Source organism: Littorina saxatilis, linkage group LG10, assembly GCF_037325665.1.
Source record: "Littorina saxatilis isolate snail1 linkage group LG10, US_GU_Lsax_2.0, whole genome shotgun sequence".
NCBI classification, from domain to species: domain Eukaryota; kingdom Metazoa; phylum Mollusca; class Gastropoda; order Littorinimorpha; family Littorinidae; genus Littorina; species Littorina saxatilis.
In genome coordinates, this window is record NC_090254.1 from 40,618,580 (window position 1) to 40,645,439 (window position 26,860).

The 26,860-nt window shown below is 41.2% G+C and overlaps 1 protein-coding gene across 1 annotated transcript in view; it reads right to left on the reverse strand.

Annotated features, from left to right (window-relative positions):
* The window catches only part of LOC138979253 (fucolectin-3-like), a 37,239-nt gene that overhangs the window by 4,222 nt on the left and 6,157 nt on the right, over positions 1 to 26,860 (reverse strand). The window contains exon 2 of the mRNA XM_070352014.1: positions 19,412 to 19,639. Within this exon, the coding sequence (XP_070208115.1) occupies positions 19,412 to 19,639 (228 nt within the window). The remainder of the gene's footprint in view (positions 1 to 19,411; positions 19,640 to 26,860) is intronic.

Here is a 26,860-nt window from a genome sequence, read left to right on the forward strand (position 1 = left end):
CCATACTTCACCGGAGAAGTTGAGGTCGTCTGCCTGAAGAAGCCCTTGTACGATCTATTAATTGGGAACATTGGGGGTGCGAGACGTCCTGATGACCCTGATGTTGAATGGAGAATGGGCTCAGCTCAGCCTGCTGCTGAGGAGGAAGACCCACTGCCATTCGCGAATGAAGATATCAGCGAACTGTTACGAGATGACAGAGCAACTGTGCATCGCCGCGACCAGCCGCAGGTTGTAAGCGCTGTGACGACCAGAGCCCAGGCGAAGAAGGACAAAACAACTACGCCACTCAGGGTCACCAACAGTTCTACAACTGCTGTCGTGGACAGGGATCGGCTGATTCAGCTACAGGAAGCTGATTTGACCTTGACAAAGTACAGGAGTCGTCCTGTCAAGGAGATGACTAAGGGCGAAGGCACTGTGCACTTTGAAGTAAAGGCCAAGATCCTGTACAGAGTGTTCCAGCACCCGAGAGTCAACGGTGGGAAGCCATTACGTCAAGTTCTGGTGCCTCAACCACTTAGGCGCCAGGTGATGGAGGTGGCCCACGACTCTATTATGGGAGGTCACCTGGGTGTCAAGAAGACATCGGACAGAATCCAGGCTGCGTTTTACTGGCCAGGACTGCATGCAGATGTGACTCGATTCTGCCGATCGTGCGATATTTGCCAGAAAACCATACCTCGAGGAAGGGTCCCGAAAGTGCCGTTGCAGAAGATGCCTTTGATCGACCGACCTTTCAAGAGGGTGGCCATTGACCTCATCGGCGAGATCAAACCGCCAAGTGAAGAGGGTCATCGTTGGGTACTGACCCTGGTAGACTATGCAACCAGGTACCCAGAAGCCGTGCCTCTGAAGAAAATTGACACCGAGACTGTTGCCGAGGCACTTGTGGACATTTTCAGCAGAATTGGGGTTCCTGAAGAGATCCTCACAGACCTGGGGACACAGTTTGTCTCTGAATGCATGGAAGAGGTCAACAGGCTGCTGAGCATTCGTCACTTGACTACGACACCTTATCACCCGATGTGCAATGGGCTGGTCGAAAAATTCAATGCGACGCTGAAGTCCACGCTGAAGAAACTATGCAGTGAGCAGCCAAGGCAGTGGCATCGCTACATCAATGCCTTGCTGTTTGCATACAGGGAGGTGCCACAAGAGTCCACTGGATTCTCCCCGTTCGAGCTGATGTACGGGCGGACCGTGAGAGGCCCAATGCAGATACTAAAGGAATTGTGGACGAAAGATGTGGACACACCTGAAGTGAAGAACAGTTACCAGTACGTGTTCGAGTTGCGAGAGAAACTGGAGGAGACTCTCGAGATTGCGAGAGAAAACTTGAGAAAATCTCAGGATAGTGGAAAGCACTACTACGACCGCAAAGCCGTAAACAGGAAGTTTACACCAGGTAACAAAGTGCTGATACTGCTTCCCACTGATCACAACAAACTACTGATGCAGTGGAAAGGCCCATACGAGGTTGAGGCCGTGGTAGGGATCAACGACTACAAGGTGAATGTCGGCAAGAAGTCCAAGATCTACCACGCTAACCTCCTGAAACTGTATGTGGAGAGACCTCCGGAAGCAGTACAGGTCGCAGCAAGTGTGGAAGAACCAGCCGAACTAGACGAGTTCGACGGTGAGGAACTACTGGAGTTGGGAGACCTCCACAAGAAAGAGGGAGTGGATGACGTCAAGCTAGGACCTGACCTGACAGAAGATCAGCAGAAGGAGCTGCATGATTTTATGGGCGACTTCACCCATAGGTTCTCTGATGTTCCAGGCTCTACGTCCTTGGTCGAACATGAAGTCCACCTCACATCTGACGTTCCTGTTCGGTCAAAACCATACCCTATCCCGTTTCAGGCTCGGGAATCCTTGAAGAAGGACATCGACAACATGTTGAAGATGGGGGTCATCCGTGAGTCATCATCCCCTTACTCATCTCCCGTTGTTGTTGTCAAGAAGAAAGACGGTACAAACAGGGTATGCATTGACTTCAGGAAAGTGAATAAGATCACCGTGTTTGACCCTGAACCAATGCCGACGGCGGCTGATCTGTTCCGACGGTTGACTGGCAGTAAGATCTTCTCAAAGATCGATCTCAGCAAGGGATATTGGCAGATTCCTGTGCGCGAAGAGGACATACCAAAGACCGCCTTTGCAACTCCAGACGGAACGTATGAGTGCCTGCGGATGCCTTTTGGCATGGTGAACAGTGGTGCTACCCTGAAGAGGGGAATGCGAAAAATGCTCAAAGGAATGAAGAATGTTGTGTACTACTGGGATGATCTGCTAGTCCACACGGAGACCTTTGCGGAGCATCTGGAGACTTTGAGGGAACTGTTTTCACGCCTGACAAAAGCCAATCTGACCGTGAGACCCAGCAAGTGCATTTTGGGGACCGACAACGTTGACTTCATAGGTTATTCACTGAAGGAAGGTCAAAAGGGGCTTTTGTTGGAAAACGTCACCAAGATCCTCAATGCGCCACGTCCTAAAACCAAGAAGCAGGTGCGATCCTTCCTTGGATTGGCTGGGTACTACAGAGAGTTCATTCCAAACTTCGCCGCCATAACGGCGCCTTTGTCGGACATGACCCGAAAAGGATGCCCCAACCGAATACTCTGGGGATCAGCTCAGGAGAAGGCATACCAGACCGTGCGCGACCTGATGTCACGAGACCCGGTGCTACGCCTTCCTGATACTGCCAAAGAGTTCATCTTGCGTACAGACGCATCGGACGAAGGGATCGGCGCCATGCTGATGCAAGAGCATGGAGGTAAACCGTTTCCGGTCAGCTATGCCAGCAAGAAGCTGTCAGGAGCCGAGAAGAACTACTCGACCATGGAGAAAGAGTGTTTAGCCATCGTGTGGGGAATCAAGAAATTTGAACTCTACCTCCAAGGGGTGAAATTCGTGCTTCAGACTGATCACAAACCCCTCACCTACCTGAACTCTGCAAAGTTTGTGAATAATCGTATCATGAGGTGGGTGATGTACTTGCAGAACTTTGATATGCGAGTGGAATCGATCAAGGGTTCAGACAATGTTGGAGCAGATTTTCTCAGCCGAGTATGTGAGTGAAACTGTGTTCATTCTCCAACAGACTAATGTACATACCTGGATTTCAATCTGTTATGTATACATAATATGTGTACAAGTAGCGTTTCAATGATTGAAAGAAATTAGGTAAATTTCTTCTGGTGTTGGGGGTAATGTTAGGAAACGCTACCGTTGCTGAGCTTTGGTTCAGTTTTGTGTGTTGCATGTAGTTGACTTATTTGTACTTTGTGGGAAAGTACCGATATTATATTTTGTAAACACAATATTTATGCTTGGACGAGAATGCAGGTGAACTTTCTAGTCCTGTCAAAACAAGTTGTTTACCATGCTGTTTTAGTCGTGAGTTCGTGGCGTTCGTTCGGATTAAGTGTGTCGGCGCTTTTGATGTACGTCATAAGAGAATGTCGCTAGTTTAGTCCATGCACGGCTCGTATAATGTAGTTGTATCATGTTCGGTCTGGAATATTCTCGAGATTGAGTATTTACTATATATGCCAGCGCGATTTGAATGTAAAAAAGCTTCTATTTGAGTTCTGCTACGTTGTGCAGTTGTATGTATTGAATGCTGAATAAATCCTCGAACTCAATTTGACGAGTTGTTTTCTGCTGCTGCGAAGACGGGCGACGTAGAATAAAAGAACACAACTATACGACATTTGAGAACTTGTGGCAATCTCAAGTGTCGTGTAACAGTCTGTCGCATCCTTACCATTCCACACACCAAAACCAAAACATACGGACAACGCACTTTTACTTTCTGCGCACCCACACAATGGAATTCTCTCCCCTTTCACATCCGCCACTCTCAGTCACCCCAAGCATTCAAACGAGCACTTCACCCCTGTTGTGTGTGTTCCCCGTGGTTTTCCCGTGGAATTTAACCGGTGTCTGTGTCTGTCTAAACGGCCCACGTGTGACCTACTTGAACGTTTCTGTTTACAAATACGCAGCGTTGACCTGCATTCTCGTTTTTGTGACCGAGACCTCGGCTCCTTGTCGTGTCCATGTCTACCTCCACTGGGAGAGACGCCAAAAGGCCTGCATCGTCGCCTCTAACCCAGGAAGATAACGAGTCTAAGAACCAGCGGACGGATGGGAGCTTCCTCGAAGACCCTGAAGAAACCATTATCTCGGCTAACGATCCAGGTTTCATGAGTAAAACAATCATTGACACCATGCCTACCTCGTCCATAGAAGATCTGAAGCAGGCCCTAAGTGATCCACACTTAATCGAAGTACTTGCCAAAGCCGTCGCGAGCCGCGTCACGCAGGAGCTCCGCCTCGAGATCTCTGGCCTGAGAAAGGCGATCGAGGCCAAAGATCAGCAGATCGAAGACCTGAAAGAGCAGCTCGACGGCTTTGAGCAGTACACAAGACGGAACAGCTTGAGAATTGGGCCGGTGCCAGAAAGCATTGGAGAAAACACTGACGAAATAGTAAAGCAACTCGCAAAGGCTGTTGGTGTGGATCTCTGCGACGGCGATATAGATAGGTCTCACAGGGTAGGCCGCAAGCCAACCGGTGGCGAACAATACACACGATCCATTATCGTGAAGATGGCAACTCACCGGAAAAAAGAGCAACTCATGCGATCGAGGAAAAACCTGAAGAATGCCGATGTCACCAAACTGTTCACGAACCTGGAATGGCCGGCCCTAAAGAGAGGAGACTCAGCGGGTCCCCAGCGACACCCCAACATATTCGTCAATGAGGATCTGACGAAGACAAGGGCTGGTATCGCCGGTAGGGCCAGGAAGCTCAAGCGAGAGGGCAGACTTGAAGACACCTGGACTCGCGATGGCATGATCTTTGTTAAGAAAAGAGGCAGTGTCACCAAGCTCACCACCATGCGTGAACTGGAAGTATTTTGCAACTGACATATTTTCTGGCTCCACACCTGTGTGTTTTGGATACCTGTGCAAACTGACTCCAACCTGAGACAACACCGAACGTCATAACCTAAAGTACCCATCGCCGCCTGTGTGTCTGTGTGTGTCTGTGTGTGTGTGTGTGTGTGTGTGTGTGTGTATATGTGTGTGTGTGTGTGTGTGTGTGTGTGTGTGTGTTTATGTGTAGTACAGAATATGTTTGTGAATGAACCTGCTATTGCTGAGAAAACGCCAAAACTGATCAATTGCACAGTCTCTCGAAGACACGGATTTCGTTTACTTCTTTAAGACATCTCAATTAAGGTGATTATTATGTTGTAATCGTCTTATGTGACTGTATGGCTATCCAAGGCGAGCTATAGTGATGGTAATGAACTGAAAACCTACGTATGCCTGTATTACAGTGTATTACAGTGTCTGACCATCGCAGTGACGATTTATGAGACAATACTAAGTTCATGTGCCAACGCAAGACGAAACAAACAATGCTGTGAACGAACACTATAATAGAACATTGACTGTGCAGCGCAAAGCCAAGCCCAGCGCTGTGTTTTGTCGAGTGCCTCGTTGACCCGCGGACAGAGAAGCCTGTCCTCAGTTCATGTTTCCTGTAACCGTTGCATTGCTTAATTGACACTGGTTTAATTATTGTCGAACATGGTGATGTTGGCCGATGTCTCCCTAGGCTGTGCACTTCACTGTTATCTGGCGTCCTGATATATTTTCTTCCCGCGTGTGTGTGTGTGTGTGTGTGTGTGTATGTGTGTGTGTGTGTGTGTGTGTGTGTGTGTGTCTGTCTTCTGTTTGTCTCTCTCTCTCTCTCTCTCTCTCTGTGTGTGTGTGTGTGTGTGTGTGTGTGTGTGTGTGTGTGTGTGTGGGAGTGCTATAAATGAAACTGACCAGCGTAATGCGTCGAGCTAGTGTTTTGCTGTGTGCGAGCATTATTTTGACACTTGCATGCTTGAATATTTTTCTGATCTTTGTTTCACGACTCTGCTGCCTTACATTGAAGACGTGTGTGTGTGTGTGTGTGTGTGTGTGTGTGTGTGTGTGTGTGTGTGTGTATGTGTGTGTGTGTGTGTGTGTGTGTGTGTTTTTGGTAGGTGTACTTGTGTGGATGTATAAGTGTATTGATGGGTCACGACCAAACTACGCGACATCGACTTACATGTAAAACTGCTTCGTGTGCTGGATGCTTGAAACGTTATTTCTTAGTAAGTGTTGTTCTTGTTGTTGCTTCAAATGACTAAAAACAGTTGTTTTCTTTCCTCGTCATCTGTTTCATGTTGTATACACTCAGGACCATTTCATCTCCGTTCATTTTGTCAACTTTTTCCGACAGCCGCGTCAGCGATTTTGACAGGACCATGTCAAAATTGTGTCATGTTCATTCATTTTGTTTTCCTACTTTGTATAAAAACGTTTATGACCTCTTTGTTTACCTGCTTTTCGCTATAGCTTTCCCCTGTTTTTCGCTCCTTAACCACTGTTATTCCCTTTTAGAGAGAGAGACCCGTTCACTGATGCTTGTCCCATGCCTAGCTACCGATGCCCAGCCCTGGTTCTTCTTCTTCAAAGAAGTTGTAACCTAAATTTTGAATGCCTTTAGACATCGTTAATTTCAGATCCAGGGTTGGTTGTTTTTACGCAATATCGGCCAGGTGCTCGCAAAAATTGTTTTTTCTTGATTTTGACACCGTCCTGGTATATATGTTTTTAGTTTTTCACGGACAAAATGGTTTTCGAACAGCTCTCTTCATCTTTTTCCATGCACATTTCTTGTGTGTGTACTACGAGAAAAATATTGAATGTTTCAACTCCACACCCTTAAACCCCATACCCGACTCAAAATCGCAACCTTCCTATTTTAGTCAACCAATTGGAAGTAAGCGTTACGGGCATATGCTTTGGAACATTGTATTCCTGCATAGTTTTGTGACACATGTTTTTGTCATTTTGCTGATGGTTTTATTGTCAGGAGATGTCCACCCAAACCCAGGCCCGCCTGGTAGAGAGCATGTTAAAGATACCTCTATTTTGCATATAAATGTACGTAGTCTGCGAAACAAGATTGATATTTTACAATGTGAAGTTAAAGAGCACGATATTGTGACTTTGTCAGAAACTTGGTTGTGTGACTCGATATCAAACGACAGTTTATGCCTCAAAGGATTTCATCCCCCAGTGCGTCTTGATAGGCCAGATGGATATGGAGGGGTAGCTGTTTACGTGAAAAACGATTTTATTTGCAAACCAAGGCCTGATTTGTTAATTCCAGGCCTTGAAGCAGTCTGGGTAGAAACTAAATTATTGCAAGAAACTGTGCTGGTTGGTTCATTTTACCGACCACCAGACTCTCGGATTGATTATTGGCACTTGGTTGACGAATCTGTAAAGCAAGTAATGAGAACACCACATAAATTTCTAATTCTTGGAGACTTTAACGAAGATTTTTTTAATAATCCATCTCCCCACTTTCTTAATTTAATACAAAAAAACAATCTGCACCAGCTCGTTACTGAACCCACACGTATTACAGAAACTAAATCCTCATGCATCGATCTGATCCTGACCACGAGTATAAACTTAATCAGTGAAGTTGTAGTGTTACCTCCCATTTGTAGTGACCATTCTGTGCCATGTGTAAAATTAACGTCACAGAGATTAAAAAAAGGTCAGTTCAAAAGGACTATATATAATTATGCCAAGTTAGATGTTGATACATTTTTGTTTGAATTGAACAAAATTGATCTTTTGAACACAGTTTTAAATGCGTCCATTGACGAAGCTGCTGCCTTGTTTTCTGAACATTTATTCCGTGTTGCCAAAACATGTATGCCTGTTAAGATAATAACAGTACGTGAAGATGATGCCCCATGGATGACTGAACATATTTTACAATTACGAAACGCAAAAAATTGTATACATCAAGTTGCTAAGCGCTTAAATACACCTGAGCAGTGGGCATTATTCCGCCTGACTAGAAATCAGTATACAGATGAAATTCGTAAAAGAAAAAGAGATTATTTTCTAGAACTTGATGAGAGGATAAATTGTAAACAGAACTTCGGAAGCAAAAATTGGTGGCAACTTGTTAATTCCTTTTTGAAGAAAAAAGGTGTTGCATGTAACGAAATTCCACCGCTAGAAGATAATGGAAAAATTATTGATAACATTTGTGAAAAAACGATTTTGTTTAATAATTATTTTGAAAGCCAGTCTAAAGTTGAAAATCCAGACGATCCCCTGCCCGAGGCAAATTGGTGTAATACATCTTTATCGACTTTTGAATTAACAGAAGCTGAAGTTGTCCAAGTGTTAAGGAATTTAAATTTATCCAAGGCCGTGGGCCCTGACGGAATACATAATAAATTGCTTGTAGATGGATTACCTGTTATCATTTCACCGCTTACAGTTCTCTTTAACAGATCCTTGTCTGAGGGTGTTTTTCCAGTTGTCTGGAAAACTGCTCACATTACGCCCATTTTTAAGAAAGGCGATAGGAGTGCTTGCTCCAACTACCGTCCAATCTCTTTGCTGAGTTGTATTGGGAAGGTGCTTGAAAAATGTATACAAATCCGTGTGTTTGGTTATTTGAAAAATTATGATTTGATTACACACTGCCAATCTGGTTTTATTGCTGGTGATTCGACTGTTTATCAACTATTGAGTATATATGATGATTTTTGTGTTGCACTTGATAAAAACATTATGTCACAGGCAATATTTTTTGATGTATCCAAAGCTTTTGATAAAGTCTGGCATCGCGGTCTGCTCCACAAGCTTGAGGCGATAGGTATAAGAGGTCCCTTGCTTGTTTGGTTTGAACATTACTTGAGCGATCGCAGGCAAGCAGTAGTACTGAAAGGAACCAAATCAAGTTATGCTACCCCTTCTGCTGGTGTCCCTCAGGGTTCTGTCTTAGGACCTCTTTTATTTCTCATTTATATTAACGATATTGGTGTTGGTCTTGAATCAGTGTTGAAACTCTTTGCAGACGATACGAGTATGTATTTAAGTTTAGATAACGATGATGTACGAGCAGAGATTTTGAATTCTGATTTGGATAAAATTCGCACATGGGCTTCTAAATGGAAAGTCACTTTTAATTGTCAAAAGACAGAATTGTTGGACATTTGTAGGCAACAAAATGTTTTACTTCCACCATTGTATTTCGAAGATGCACACTTAGTTGATGTTGAAAATCACAAGCACCTTGGCGTCATTCTACAAGGTAATTGTAAATGGGATTCCCACATAAAAAGTCTAATTGCTAAATGTAGAAAGTCAATTGCGTGTTTTGGTTTATTCAAGCATCGTTTAAACAGAAAATCACTTGAAGTTATATATAAATCCTTTATGTTACCATTGTTTGATTATGCGGACGTTATCTGGGATAACTGTACACAGTGTTTGGCAGACGAGTTGGAGACATTGCATCTCGATGCAATCCGAATCATTGTAGGTGCAGTACGTGGCACAAGCCACCAAAAACTGTATAACGAATCGGGTTTTGTGCCCCTGAAAGAAAGGCGACGTCGTCATAAACTTTTGCTGTATTATAAAATTGTAAATCGTTTAACCCCAGAATATTTATATTCCAAACTGCCGGTCCTGGTTTCCGATGTAAATCCTTACCACAGACGACGCCCTCTTGAACGTAAGTTTCCATTGTGCAGAAGTGAGTTATATAAATCTTCATTTTTTCCTTCAACGACAGCTTTGTGGAATAATCTTCCAGAAAATATACAACAAACGCAGTCAGTTGGTGAATTTAAAAGGTATTTGACCGATGGAGATGTTGTTGTTCCACCGTATTATTATTTAGGCAACCGCCAGGGACAGGTACTTCACAGCAGGTTGAGATTAAACATGAGCGATTTGCAACAAGATTTAGTTAACCGACACCTCTCTGATAATTTAGAATGTACGTGTGGAGCATGCCCGGAAGATTCTGAACATTTCTTGTTACACTGTCCAAAATTTAAAGAACATAGAACCATTTTATTCAATAGTCTGCCAACACACGTTCTAGACTGCAAAACACTCTTGTTTGGAAATACTGATTTAACTATATCTTTGAACACGAAAATATTCTCTGTTGTACAAGACTATGTTATGTTAACTAATCGCTTCGGCTGATATTATATTAACTGTGCAATTGATGTAGCCAGGCATTCTCTCTCTCCCTCTCTCTCTCTCTCCCTCTCTCTCTCTCTCTCTCTCTCTCTCTCTCTCTCTCTCTCTCTCTCTCTCTCTCTCTCTCTCCCTGTCTCTCTCTTTACCCTATTTGTATAAAATATAATTAAAGATTATCAAGATAAGTGTTGAAGCTATCACTTGTTCGCCATGTTTTGCTATCTGAATGTGTATTGATTATAATTTCAAGAACGTGTCCATAAGCAATCTGCTTGTTAACGTTCTTAATGTTGTTATTGTTTGAAACGTGTGTATGAGAATTTGAATAAACACGCTTAAACCAAACGAGCACTTAAAACGCACCTCTTCAAGAAATACAACCCCTGATTTTGTTTTCTCAGTCCATCAGTAGGCTACATGTAGTGTATTTGTTGTTTTAGTGATAATGTATATAAACATCTAGGACTGTTTTCAGCATTGTTGATAACATGTTCTGTTTGATTAAGGGTATTCAGCTGGTATTTCCTTGTTTTTTACTACCTATTTTATTCATGTTTTTATTACTCAGTTAGTGGAAGAATCTTTTGTAATGTATGTTTGGTGGTGTATGCTTTTAATTAAACGTTGTTGACTATGAATGTAGATGTAAATGCTTGTATAACTGTGTGTTATGCGGATTTTTCTTTCTTAAGACTAAAATCCCATATTTTTACTACAATTACAATTCAGCTATCGGTTGAATTTGTCCAAGGAAATTTAGAACAGAAATCAACAGCATGAATTATAATTTCTTTAATTGCTTCCCAACCTTATACAAAGTTGACTCAGGTTATGATTTAATATCTTAGATTCAGTTCTTCACTTCACAACAATATAATTATAGTTATTGTTCATTGATTTGAAATCGATCATTTTCCGGAAACGTGGCTCATTGTCATTACAATCCCAAGGACGACGATAAAAGTTCTTTAGATATTTGGAGGTGATGAAACAAATATAACGAGTACTTCCTTTGATGACGACGATGGATCCTTTCACAGCAGATGATCACAGTCTGTAGAAAACTTGCGATTCTTGATGATGACCCATGTTTACAGGAACCATGACGACGATGAACTTGATGATGACGATGACGTAAATGACTCTTCTAGAACGCAGCTCTGTCGATGGTGTCTTGCCTGATTCGTCTTCCCGTGTACGAACCCTCCAAGACGGCGAAACGGTTCTCCCTCTGGGGTTACGGCTTCCTTCTCTGCAGCGTTAATAACGTCTGGTTAATTGTGAGAATCTGGAGCTCTCCGCCTTGCCTGGTCTGTTGATCTTAACGGCCTGTTCTTCTACTTCCGGCGTTTCTGTATCTACGTAGTTGCTTAGCGATGTACAAACACTTGGTTGTATAAACAATTCGTCGCTAAGAACTATATACAAGTTGAAATAATTAGATCAGACACGACATTTCTTTTCCTTCGAAGTCTACAATAAAAGAAAGAATTGTGGCTGAAAGAAATGACGTACATCTTTCTGACGTAGATAGTCTCGGTAATCTCGGACCCGCGTGACGTGATTATCTAGTAGTCTCGGCACTCGCGTGTTCTAATGAGCTAAAAGAATCAATCCTTTACACTGTGTTTTAATTTTAAATGTGTCAAGCGCAAAGAGCATAATTGTAAAGTTATGATGTTGCACTATATAAATGCTCAATTATTATTATTATTATTATTATTATTATTATTATTATTATTATTATTTAAGTTATTGAGAAATCCCAGTGCACTAAGGGATTTATAGAGCAAATCGAGAAAATTCATTATATAGTACCATTACCAACCTGTGCGGTCAAAACAATCAGAAATACTTTCCCAAACGGATGAAGAGTGGGGTTCAAACTCCCTGAGCTACAGAAGGCTGAAATATACTTGTAACTTTTACAAATCGTGTGACTGTGTTGAACAGATTCCTGCATGGTTTGAAGATGATACTGGGTTGTCACGTGGTCCGGTACATGGTTCACATTCTGCAACATTTTGTTCCAGACTTTTTCCACTGTTGGTCTACTCCTGCATCAGGTAGTCAGTCCATGAGCCGGTCAGCATAGCCTGTGTCCAGTATTGTCCGTTTGCCTGTTGCCTGAAACATGGTTGTTTGGAAGTAACTAACGATCTCTGCACACATTTTAACATGTGAATAAGAACAGAAAAAGTTTGTCAAAAGTATACATAGTTTAATTTGCATTTACTTCAAGGCCAGACTTTCTTCTCGTTCATTATTTCTTCATAAAGATTCTGGAAATTAACAAAATGTTTCCCCCTATCAAGGCCTCCTAACTTTTTTTTTTAAATGCAGGTCGGTTTGTTGTCATCTGTGCATTACTTCCTCTTGCCACCCGTGCGGTCATTGCCACCAGGTATCTCTCAACAATCAAACCGTCTATACAGGCTTAAAGGCACGTCCTTTTTCAAAACAGGATTGCTCACTACACAGATCTGCGAAGACTTTTACATAGAAAAAAAATCTCTTGACTTGAACATATACCAGGAATAAACATCCTGACTGGTTTTTGGAGCTGGATTTTCTTAGGGAATGTTTTACACGTGTGGCGTTAAAGAAATTAATTCATACAATTCTAAATTCGCAAAGAGAGTACCCATACAGAGTGTTCAGTTCTGGTATTTTTCAAAACGGAAGGATGGCCATATCCCATGTAAAAGCCTGGTAAGATTTGAGATTTTGAACCCAATCGTTTACACGGGAAGGGCTGTCCATTTAAGAGGACGCATCCATGCCTGGATGAGAAATACACTGATAACACAGAAAAAGCACGAGTTTAACCTGCATATTCACAAAACTCGTTCAGAGGCCCGGTAAAGGGAACACATGTTAGTTATTTTAAGAGAACATCACGAAGACCTAATTATTAAATTAAAGCCTTTCTGCACGAATGTACATCTTCTATGAATTATATTCTAAAACGCCACATGTGTAATTCATTCCACACACAAAATCCAGCTCCAAGAAGCAGTGAGGCTGTTGATTATTGGTATGTGTTCAAGTCGACAGATGATTTTTCCTGTGTAAACTGAGCCTTGGCAGATCTGATATAGTGAGCAAAGACCTGCATTTTTTTTAAACGTGTTCAGAGGCCTTGAAATGGTTAAACATTTTGTTTATTTCAAGTAGTCTTTATGAAGAAAAAATTAACAGTAAGGAAGGCAAATGGGTTGAAATGCAAATTAGATTCCTTTTGACGAACTTTTTATGTTCTTCTTCACGTGTTACATTATGCGTACGTAGATCGCAAGATATTTTCGAAAAAATTCATAGATAAGCCAATCTGCAAACGGACACAAATTCACAATATTTATGAAGCCAATAAATTTGACTCAAGAACAAAGCTTATGTGTTTGAGGTGATGTGCATGGGTATGAATGTTGAATGAGTCCGTCAAAGATACCCTCCATGTCGCCTTACAGTGGAACCTACCATTAACATTATACCACCTTAAATTACCTTGCTCTTTCAAATGTACTGCTTAAACTTCTTGAACATGCAACTCTTGCTGTCTACCATAAAGACCATCAGGTCAGCAACATACTCGTGAATGTTTTGTTTTGGTCTATAATTAAAAATTTCAGAAAATACCCTTTTTACATTTAGTCAAGTTTTGACTAAATGTTTTAACATAGAGGGGGGAATCGAGACGAGGGTCGTGGTGTATGTGTGTCTGTCTGTCTGTCTGTCTGTCTGTCTGTCTGTGTGTGTAGAGCGATTCAGACTAAACTACTGGGCCGATCTTTATGAAATTTGACATGAGAGTTCCTGGGTATGATATCCCCGGACGTTTTTTTCAGTTTTTTGATAAATACCTTTGATGACGTCATATCTGGCTTTTTGTAAAAGTTGAGGCGGCACTGTCACACCCTCATTTTTCAATCAAATTGATTGAAATTTTGGCAAAGCAATTTTCGACGAAGCCCGGGGTTTGGTATTGCATTTCAGCTTGGTGGCTTAAAAACTAATGAGTGAGTTTGGTCATTAAAAATCGGAAACTTGTAATTAAAATTATTTTTTTATTAAACGATCCAAAAACAATTTCATCTTATTCTTCGTCATTTTCTGATTCCAAAAAACATATACATATGTTATATTTGGATTAAAAACAAGCTCTGAAAATTAAAAATATAAAAATTATGATCAAAATTAAATTTCCGAAATCGTTTTAAAAACTATTTCATCTTATTCCTTGTCGGTTCCTGATTCCAAAAACATATAGATATGATATGTTTGGATTAAAAACACGCTCACCGCGCCAAACAGGCTCGTCACTTTCACTGCCTTTTGCACTAGCGGCGGACTACGTTCAGTTTCATTCTGTGAGTTCCACAGCTTGACTAAATGTAGTAATTTCGCCTTACGCGACTTGTTTATATTTTTTATTCGGAAGCATACTAACTTTATTTGAAACTACTTCGCCAGATATAGTTTTGCATGTTGACGGGAGGTGAGTTACGAAAGAAATTCAATCCATATGTCGCTCAGCACAGAAAGCATAAACGATTAACATGAGTAGAAATGAACTTGTACTTGTTTTCATAATGTATTATTTGGATGGTATCTGTCAAAGACACTTTCTCGTTTTTTGCAAAGCTAGAATATTCAATAAGGCACTAATTTTCAAAACAAAACAAAAATCTTACGATGAATGGCACGTTGGTTTTCTCCTGTGGTGATTCTGGACGGTAGGAACAGGACTGGTGAACAGTTGCGTTGTGATCACGGAGAACCGGGAAATCTGGAATGGTCACGGTGTCAGTGTCTAGTGACCTGTTCTGACCAGTGGCCGTGAGTGATGATGAAAGGTCTGGAAGTAAAAGAAGAGAGAAAATGAGTGTGAGTATAAATCAATTCGAAAGTATGCTTCTGATCTATACAGTACACTGAACATTTAGACACCCTCTGGAAGTCGTCTGGATGTGTATCCATGTTGTAGCAATTAGACTGGTTTTGCGTCTCTCAGTCAATGCAGAAAGATTAATTCCCTGCACAATTCGTAATCTTCTTGTCTCCAGCATACAGGTGTCTGTTTACCTTACCGGTTGCACATCCACCAAAAGTTTAGATCTGGTAAAAATAGCATTAAACCATGATTCCAGCAAACGCTGCCAATTTCATGAATTGATATCAGGGGATAGTTTGCGACTGAATAGAATAGATAACGTGACACACGCATTGTCTTACGTGTCCACAACCCTGACTACTTTTTATATTTAGTCAAGTTTTGACTAAATATTTTAACATCGAGGGGGAATCGAAACGAGGGTATGGTGTATGTGCGTGTGTCTGTGTGTGTGTGTGTGTGTAGAGCGATTCAGACTAAACTACTGGACCGATCTTTATGAAATTTAACATGAGAGTTCCTGGGTATGAAATCCCCGAACGTTTTTTTCATTTTTTTGATAAATGTCTTTGATGACGTCATATCCGGCTTTTCGTGAAAGTTGAGGCGGCACAGTCACGCCCTCATTTTTCAACCAAATTGGTTGAAATTTTGGTCAAGTAATCTTCGACGAAGCCCGGGGTTCGGTATTGCATTTCAGCTTGGTGGCTTAAAAATTAATTAATGACTTTGGTCATTAAAAATCTGAAAATTGTAAAAAAAAATTAAAATTTATAAAACGATCCAAATTTACGTTTATCTTATTCTCCATCATTTGCTGATTCCAAAAACATATAAATATGTTATATTCGGATTAAAAACAAGCTCTGAAAATTAAATATATAAAAATTATTATCAAAATTAAATTGTCCAAATCAATTTAAAAACACTTTCATCTTATTCCTTGTCGGTTCCTGATTCAAAAAACATATAGATATGATATGTTTGGATTAAAAACACGCTCAGAAAGTTAAAACAAAGAGAGGTACAGAAAAGCGTGCTATCCTTCTTAGCGCAACTACTACCCCGCTCTTCTTGTCAATTTCACTGCCTTTGCCATGAGCGGTGGACTGACGATGCTACGAGTATACGGTCTTGCTGAAAAATGGCAGCTACTTGACTAAATATTGTATTTTCGCCTTACGCGACTTGTTACTCTTACTCTTAGCTCAGCTCAGACCGTTCTGTAACTCTGTAGATCTAGCCTGTGGCGCATCTGTACTCCAGCGAATATCAGCTGGACCCAGACACACTGTTCTGCACCAATTCGTATTCGCTGCGCAGCAAAACAATGTTTACGTATGCATGAAAATGAAAGCATGTACTCTGACCTTCAACGCATTCCTTCTTGTGAGATAATCCGCTGTTCGTATGTCGCCTCGGAGTTTCGATGGCTCGTCGTAATACTGCCCTCTCTGGACTTTTATGAAGGGAAGACACTGCCAGGGGTCAAAACATTTGTTTCAGGGATGAAACGCCAACTTTTGTGCTGCAGAAAAATGGCGAAATCTGTGTCCAGAAAGTGCCCGACACTTTGAAATCTGCACGCTTGTGCTGCACACATCTCTTCCATTTCCACAAGAGACTCAGAGTTTTATGAGGGAAAGTGTGCTATGAAATGCCTGGGGACATTGACGAGTTGTTGCAGTTTGCGGCTGCTCTCCACCGAGGCATTCTTTTCGGGCATACGGTGGTGACTTTTCTGCGTGAAAATCAAGCTGGTACTAGTGGTAGAATCAACACAATAACTTGTGACGTCACAGTGCACCGACGTCACAGTGCACCGAAAACCACGTGACCACTACTTGACCCCAGGCGACTTGTCTTGGTTAGCCCCGCAACACTAAATCTTCAACTACAACAACAACAATTTTTTTTCAATTTTTTAAATATTTTTCCAGAGATGTTTGTAACATTTGGCATTCGATTTTCAAGTTTTTGGAGATACTTAAAAACCTTGGACTTTTTCTTTAAGTTATTGAGAAATCCCAGTGCACTAAGGGATTTATAGAGCAAATCGAGAAAATTCATTATTGAACGAAGCGCATAGCGCTGAGTTCAATAATTATTTTCGAGATTTGCTCTATAAATCCCTTAGTGCACTGGGATTGTTTCAATAACGATATTGTCAGTACCGCCAGAGAAAAAAGAAGATTCAAAACGCACATTTTGCAAAGCGCATTTGGACAGGCGTAACTGTGTGGTCAGGTTTGTGTCACTGGATCTACTTTTGTGTGGGCTGTCTCAAGTGTGTCGTGCTTTCGTCACACGCAAACTCTTGTTTTAATTTCTGTTGGTAAATTCCAGTGTAGCGTTAAGCTAAAAAGTGATGATCTTTCATAGAGACCTCATTTAAACTCGGAGAAAGGACTGTGCTCTTGGTTTCGAAACCTTGAACCTTCATCGAGCTTCGACAGATTGACTGTGCAGAGTTTTGCCCCTTGCCACGGTCGACGGAAAGCACATTTCCAAAATAAATGTGGCATGTTTCTCGTGTGGTATCTTCACTCATCTGGGAGTCTGGTACTACATATGAACGGTAAGAATGCTCTGAACCCTACACGTATTATATCCCCATCGTTTTTTCGTTCACATTTGCCCAACATGTTAATTTGCTGAGCGGGGTTTATGTCGTCTGCTAGGGCAATCAAACCACTGCATGCAGTCTGCACTGAGTCTGCACTTACGAGGCAGGCTGGTAACGATAAGTCTTATATATGGTAAGAACGTTCTGAACCCTACACGTTTTCGATTACGATTGTTCTTGCCTTGAAATAATAATTCGAAAACCATTAGCGTGTCAGTGCTACGTATGACAGAGTCGATCGAGTCAGTCTTCCAAACTGGTCTAGCTGGTACGTTATCGGAATAACACTTGTGTTTTCTGCTAGCGGGTGGGAATTTTATACTAACTCATCATTTGGTAATGTGGATGATAAGCTACATGCCACTAACACGGCATATGAGAAGAATCTATGCAAGTCGGCGAAAATTAGATGAAACACAGCGGCTTCTATTTTTAGATCACTGGCAGCCGCACTGTGGCACAGGCACATGCAATCTGTCAGAAAAAAACCCCACTTCTGCTTTAATTGAGAAGCAGGTAATTTATGGTCATTTGGTATTGTGGAGAATATAAGCTACATGTCAATAATTAATTCTGAGGATGAGAGCACAGTCTTGCTTAGGCAAAGGGCGTAAGAATACGCTCTGTGGAAAAGTTAGCGCACTCCAAGAGTGCGCTAACAGTTTTAGCGCATCGCCATTAGCCAATCAACTGGTTCACATCAGTCATGTGACACCAGTACTTACTGACAATTATTATTATTATCATTAGTAACTGGCCTGTAATGTCCCGTGGCAAAGTTTGATTCAATATAAGTTAGTTGGTTGGTTAGTTAGTTAGTTGGTTGGTTGGTCGGTTGGTTGGTTGGGTGGTTGTTTGGTTAGTTAGTAAGTAAGTTAGTTAGTTAGTTAGTTAGTTAGTCAGTTAGTCAGTTGGGTGGTTTGTCAGTTGGTAAGTCGTTCGTTTGTTAGTTATTTAATTAGTCAATTTACTTAGTTAGTTAAACCGGCACGGTTGGCCTAGTGGTAAGGCGTCCGCCCCGTGATCGGGAGGTCGTGGGTTCGAACCCCGGCCGGGTCATACCTAAGACTTTAAAATTGGCAATCTAGTGGCTGCTCCGCCTGGCGTCTGGCATTATGGGGTTAGTGCTAGGACTGGTTGGTCTGGTGTCAGAATAATGTGACTGGGTGAGACATGAAGCCTGTGCTGCGACTTCTGTCTTGTGTGTGGCGCACGTTATATGTCAAAGCAGCACCGCCCTGATATGGCCCTTCGTGGTCGGCTGGGCGTTAAGCAAACAAACAAACAAACAAACAAACTTAGTTAGTTAGGACTTAGTAAGTGAGTGAGTGGGTGAGTAAGTGAGTAAGTGAGTGAATGAGTGAGTGAGTGAGTAAGTAAGTGAGTGAGTGAGTGAGTGAGTGAGTGAGTGAGTGAGTGAGTGAGTGAGTGAGTGAGTGAGTGAGTGAGTGAGTGAGTAAGATAGTGAGTGAGTAAGTGAGTGAGTGAGTGAGTGAGTGAGTGAGTGAGTGAGTGAGCGAGTAAGTGTGTGAGTGGGTGAGTGAGTGAGTGAGTGAGTGAGTGAGTGAGTGAGTGAGAAAGTGAATGAGTGAGTGAGTGAGTGAGTACGTGAGTGAGAGAGTGAATGAGTGAGTGAGTAAGTGAGTGAGTGAGTGAGTAAGTGAGTAAGTGAGTGAGTGAGTGAGTAAGTGAGTAAGTGAGTGAATGAGTGAGTGAGTGAGTAAGTAAGTGAGTGAGTGAGTGAGTGAGTGACTTAACCAACCAGTTCACCGAATAAGAAGAAGTTGATAAACTCACCGCAACACCATTTCCTACTGGTGATGGTGACGGAACAGATGTCATAGGATGCTTCCAGGTCCACCTGCCACCAGCTTCTCACGCCAGAAGCCCACCAGGTGTGAATACACTGTCCATGATTGTGGGTGTTGCCGAAACTACCGTCGTTGGCCGCCAAAAAATTGCCACTATATTGATAATCTGAACTCTGCCTGGCTGGCTTGTGGATGGCCACGTTGGTTGGTACCACTGCAGGAAGAGAAACAACAGAGTGGCTTTGAACAAGCTTGGCTGTATGGCCTGGCTGTGAAAACAGGGCTTGTATCCAGCGAGATTAAACAAGTTTTAACCTAAATGCATTATAGAGACCACCCATGTGATAAATAAACCATCTCTTCAGACGTGTGTATATCATGTAAATGAGATCGGATCACGTACACTACAGTCTGTCAGCGACCTAATTTTCCACTGCTCATGATGATAAAGTCACCGATACAAAAATGCATTCTCGAAACAGTTTTGCATTTCGTCGCTGTAATGCACAAACCTTGTACACGTATCTCAGTTTTGAAGTTTTGGGTCTGAAACAAAAGTTTGCTCCCTTAATCTGTTTGCCCTTGTGGAGAGAACAACTGATATATTCAACAGCTTTCTAAAGTAAGGAAAAGTTCTCGAGAAGAAAAATCGTATATGCATGTGTTTCTAGCGAGCGCAAAAAACAAACCCACTTAAGTTAAACTTACGAGGTTTGTATGCCACACTTGGACGGAAATTATGTCATAACATGGAAGATACAATGTTGCTGCTGTTCTATTCTCAGCTTGCTAATATGTTTTTTGCTCAGGGGCACCGATGGGGTGGAAGTTCCAGCGACCAAGCTCAGGATTGACGATCTACCTCTGTCTGTGTCCAGCGTAGATGTAGAGACCGCTCTTCTGAGAGTTGGTTGTGTTATGCGATCAAAGATCATTCAAGATAAAATAAGAGACAAAGATAAAAAAACTGACGCGCTTTCTGACAGGGAGGTAGTCAGTCGGCGAAGGACCGTTTTGGTTACTTTTTGGCGTCACGTTAGCAAACACTTTTTTCTGATAGATTTTAACACCACAACACTAAATCGAAAGTTTTGGGGCAATATTCCAAACCACCGGTGAGAAAAACGTTGGTTTGTGTGTATGTTTTCCTTCTTTGGCGTTACTATTCTTGTTTTGAGGGTTGGGTTCATAAAACGGACATAAAACTTAAACCGCTTGACAGAAATTATATAACTGTAAATCATTCGAAAGGCAAGGCATTCATGTACACGTTTGTGCCACTTAAAATGACGTCATTATCTGTTTGTTTTTGTGAAATTGACAAGAAGAGCGGGGTAGTAGTTGCGCTGAGAAGGATAGCACGCTTTTCTGTACCTCTCTTCGTTTTAACTTTCTGAGCGTGTTTTTAATCCAAACATATCATATCTATATGTTTTTGGAATCAGGAACCGATAAGGAATAAGATGAAAGTGTTTTTAAATTGATTTCGAAAATTTAATTTTGATAATAATGTTTAAATGTTTAATTTTTAGAGCTTGTTTATAATCCAAATATAACATATTTATATGTTTTTGGAATCAGAAAATGATGGACAATACAATGAACGTAAATTTGGATCGTTTTATAATAAAAAAATTTGTTTTTATAATTTTCAGATTGTTAATGACCAAAGTCATTAATTAATTTTTAAGCCACCAAACTGAAATGCAATACCGAAGTCCGGGCTTTGTCGAAAATTACTTGACCAAAATTTCAACCAATTTGGTTGAAAAATGAGAGCGTGACAGTGCCGCCTCAACTTTCACGAAAAGCCGGATATGACGTCATCACATACATTTATCAAAAAACTGAAAAAAAACATCTGGGGATATCATACCGAGGAACTCTCATGTCAAATTTCATAAAGATCGGTCCAGTAGTTTAGTCTAAATCGCTCTACACACACACACACACAGACTCACACACGCACATACACCACGACCCTCGTCTCGATTTCCCCCTCTACATTAAAACATTTAGTCAAAACTTGACTAAATGTAACAAGTCGCGCAAGGCGAAAATACAACATTTAGTCAAGTAGCTGTCGAACTCACAGAATGAAACTGAACGCAATGCAACGCAGCAAGACCGTATATTCGTAGCATCGTCAGTCCACCGCGCACGGCAAAGGCAGTGAAATTGACAAGAAGAGCGGGGTAGTACTTGCGCTGAGAAGGATAGCACGCTTTTCTGTACCACTCTTCGTTTTAACTTTCTGAGCGTGTTTTTAATCCAAACATATCATATCTATATGTTTTTGGAATCAGGAACCGACAAGGAATAAGATGAAAGTGTTTTTAAATTGATTTGGACAATTTAATTTTGATAATAATTTTTATATTTTTAATTTTCAGAGCTTGTTTTTAATCCAAATATAACATATGTATATGTTTTTGGAATCAGAAAATGATGGGAAATAAGATGAACGTAAATTTGGATCGTTTTATAAAAAAAATGGTTTTTTTTACAATTTTCAGATTTTTAATGACCAAAGTCATTAATTAATTTTTAAGCCACCAAGCTGAAATGCAATACCGAAGTCCGGGCTTCGTCGAAGATTACTTGACCAAAATTTCAACCAATTTGGTTGAAAAATGAGAGCGTGACAGTGCCGCCTCAACTTTCACGAAAAGCCGGATATGACGTCATAAAAGACATTTATCGAAAAAATGAAAAAAACATCTGGGGATTTCATACCCAGGAACTCTCATGTCAAATTTCATAAAGATCGGTCCAGTAGTTTAGTCTGAATCGCTCTACACACACACACAGACACACAGACACACAGACATACATACACCACGACCCTCGTCTCGATTCCCCCCTCTACGTTAAAACATTTAGTCAAAACTTGACTAAATGTAAAAAGGAGGAATAATTGCAATCACACACACACACACACACACACACACACACACGCACACACACACGCACGCACGCATACACACACACACACGCACGCACGCACGCACGCACACACACACACACACACACACACACACACACACACACACACACACACACACACACACACAAACATACCGACAAAATGACAGACATACACACAGTGAGACAAACCGACACAGAAACCCCCACACATGCACGCACGCACTTATGTACGCAAACAAAGACGTAGAGATGCTTATAGAGAAACACTTACACAACCAAAAAAACACGCACACAAACACACAGACAGACAAACTTCATTCTTGGTAGAGAAATGCATTTCTTTCTGTATTGCTTTCTCTTTAAGTGCACCTACCTCGCAGAGAGAGAGAGAGAGAGAGAGAGAGAGAGAGAGAGAGAGAGAGAGAGAGAGAGAGAGAGAGAGAGAGAGAGAGAGAGAGAGAGAGAGAGAGACAGACAGACAGACAGACAGACAGACAGACAGACAGACAGACAAAGACACAGAGAGAAAGAGATAGACAGACAGAGGGAGAGACAAACAGACGAACACACAGACAGACATAGACAAACACACAAACAAAGACACACAGACAGACTTCACTATTGTATGTGCAAGTAATTTTGTTAAACCACACGTTACGTTCACCACTGAACGTGAAACCATGTAAAACGTTACTATCTCAGATAACGGCACTGACGCTACCGGAAATAGAATTTATCAGTGAAATTCTACCATCAATTTAGTAATCGATGCGATGTAAATTATCCTAAAACTGTGGTATGATCACGACATCGTTTAGCATTTAGGATCAAATGGTGCCAATGTGTACACAATGCACTAATCACAGACAACAGTTATACACTTTACGTACATGTAACTCTCCAACTGACATTGTCTGCCACTTGAAACAAATGACTTTCGAAGGAAAATTAACTCCAATATATAAATATTATGTATGATTTTTAATAATTACTTGCACTTTTTGAAAATAAAGCTTTTTCTACGATAAGGTGTTTACCCCCTAAATGTATAAGTCATCCGGTAGAAAAACCGGAAGTATCGTGTACTAAGCATATGTATATGTTTAAAAAGTTAATTGTGTTAATGTAGAACATCTTGCCTATGTATATGTTTAGGTTTTGAATACTTTAGGGAAAAACCATAGCCATTATTCATTCATCTTCAACTAACACCCCTAATCTCAGGGCACATTTTGTTAGTGGGGGTAGGGTTTCAATCAGTCAAAAATCACTTTCATTCAATATTTTCTGCCATTTCAAATACATACACGTAATTGCACAATTTCTTGAATTTTAAGATGCTTTAACTGACTATACCAAGAAAACCTGCACTTTTTGTAGAATTAGTTTTTTGTCCATGATTTATGTTTAAAAATGTCAATTTTTACGACAAAAAATGCTAACGGTTGCCTCACCAGAGGACACGTACCAACGACGTGAATCGTGTCTGCCAATTAAAATGCATATATTTTGAAATAAGGGGAATCATAACATATTTCACTGTAAAGTGTCTCACTCTAATACCTTCTGGGTTCATTGTGTATTTGGTTAAGTGAATTGCAGATACGTTTTTTTTGAAAATGAGAGCTATACATATATTTTATTAAAACTGAAACTGGTGGAGTGAAAAACAGACCTGTTTTGAAGAAGTCGTACTAAAATCATTTATGGGCTTGAACTTCACAGTTTGCGTGTTATCTTTTAAAGAAAACCCGTTTTCATCACTAACAATGACCTAATTTACACATACATATCGGTCGGTCATAGTCGCGTTTTTTTTAGAGAGGTAGTGTACAAAATGTCGTTTTGTACGTTTAAATTACATGTCCATTATTTTAGTCATATATCAATCAATAAATAAATGCGCATACTTTTATTAAACGTTACTTTCACTTTAAGATCGCTTCTAACATTTAGTATAATTTCTGACAAATGCACGCTATGTAATAAATTGATAATATTATGGACGCCATGTGGTAAAACCGGAAGTTGAATTATTTTGCGATAGCAAAATCCTTTTACAATGATCACTTTCCTTTTATATTAAGCTGATCTTTAACGTTATGGGTAAAAATCTAACAGATTGAACCAAATTATCCTTTTTCAAGCCTGTGTATGTGTAAACTCTTTTTTGCTTCGACCCGGTTCGGTTTTTGGAGTTGATTCAAAATCATCCATTATGTATCTTATGTGACTGTTGTTTTCCTCGGTAAATTAACAATTGTTGATGTAAAATAATTCTAGCTGTGAGAATAAACAATTTTCAAGATGTTTTTGATTGCGGTTTCATATTTCTGGAGCCGCTACATATCGATTGAGAAAATGGCATTTCCTGTTTTGTCGTCCGCATGTTATACAGATGTTGTTAAAAATAAAACTGTGTATACGAATTAGGCATTTTACTTGCTGTCTGATGGCAAAAATCTTTAGCTTTCGTTTAAGGTATAATTTGCTTATATCCGTATGCAGTCAAGCGGTACATGACGGTTTTTTGTAACCTACCCCCTGCGTCATGGCTGCATTTTTGCAGAATATGGGTCATGTTACAAAAACGCTTCTCATTCTTAGGTGGTTGGGTTTAGCCATTTGTCGTTTACCGAACTGTGGCTGCAAATAAAACGAACTTTCCAAAAAACATAATATCTAATGTGACCACCAAAAGTAACCTTTCCACTATAGCCAGCCAGGTGACTAAGGCGTTTTGTGTTCATAAATGTGCCAGCAAAGCCTCTAGAAAAACAGCTGAAAGTTGGAAGTTTCCAAGCAAGGCTCTTCCACAAAGAGCAACCCAAAACAGAAAGGGGGATTCCCCAGTGCTGCCGCTGCCTCCAGCCAGGCCACCGAGTTTGGACATGTGTCAACCCTATCACGTGCAGGGCGTGTAAGGGCAGCGGCCACAAGCAGGGCGATCCAGTGTGTGACCGCCCACATCCCACGTCAGTGTGGGATCCCATCAGCGCGCCCACCGAACCAACCAACGAGGGTGGACAGAGCGCACGGGGGATAACCTGTCAAAGGCCAAACAGAAGCCGAAGGCCGCTCATGGCACGTGTGAAGGCAAGTTTTGTCTGTTTTCTAGGTATTGTTTGATTTATGTGGGGATTTAAGGTAAGCTACTGATTCAGCGATGACTAAATTTGTTTCTCGATGCATAAAAAGTCAGGGAGCGATTGATATTTGCCCGTAAATAGCCTTCAAAGCTGAAAATGTCCGCGATCGAGCACCGGAAATGGCTGTTCGATGGGTTTTGCAAGTAGAAATGTGCTTTATTTCACCAAATCAGCTCGTATTTGGTGTGGGTACGGGATTCTAGAGGACGAAGGAGTCATAAGAGGTGCAAAGAAGTGCTATTTGGGAGTAGAATAAATCTTCCGAGACAGTAGACAAGAGAAGGTCATATTTGAGAGATGCGCGTAGGCCGATTGTCTTTCCGACAAGCGAATGATACAGCAGATTAACCATTCGTTTTGACCAGAAACCTAGTCTCTAGTTTTTACGAATGAGTTTTTTTAATTAAAACAATCACGAGAACTCTCTCGTTTAGCCTAATGGCTGTTCGATGGGTTTCGCAAGTAGAAATGTGCTTTATTTCACCGCGAACTGGATAGCAAACGCGGCACGACTGTTGCACCACACTTTGAAGTAATCCCACACTTTGAAGTAAATTACTTCAAAGTGTGGGGATGTGCCCCACACTTTGAAGTAAACTCAGTTTTTACTTCAAAGTGTGGGGGGATCTTCCCACACTTTGAAGTAACTTACTTCAAAGCGTGGGACTTTTGCATCGCCTGTTTGAGCCTGATGATTTTGTCAAAAAAAATGGCAGTCTTTTGGATGAGTGAACAGAAAAAGTGAGCGAGCCAAGAAACATAGTGATGTTTGTTATCAGGCTTTTAAGCAATGTCCCATTGTTGAGTGTGACGAAAACTCGTGGTGACGATTTTAAAACATGTTGGGTCACGCATGGTCCAATCTTACATGGTCCAATCTTACATGGTCCAATCTTACATGGTCCAACCTTATATGGTCCAACCTTACATGGTCCAATCTTACATGGTCCAACCTTACATGGTCCAATCTTACATGGTCCAATCTTGCATGGTCCAATCTTACATGGTCCAACCTTACATGGTCCAACATTACATGGTCCAATCTTACATGGTCCAACCTTACATGGTCCAACCTTACATGGTCCAACCTTGCATGGTCCAACCTTACATGGTCCAACCTTACATGGTCCAATCTTACATGGTCCAATATAACATGGTCCAACCTTACATGGTCCAATCTTACATGGTCCAATCTTACATGGTCCAACCTTACATGGTCCAACCTTACATGGTCCAATCTTACATGGTCCAACCTTACATGGTCCAATCTTACATGGTCCAACCTTACATGGTCCAACCTTACATCGTCCAATCTTACATGTCCAACCTTACATGGTCCAACCTTACATGGTCCAATC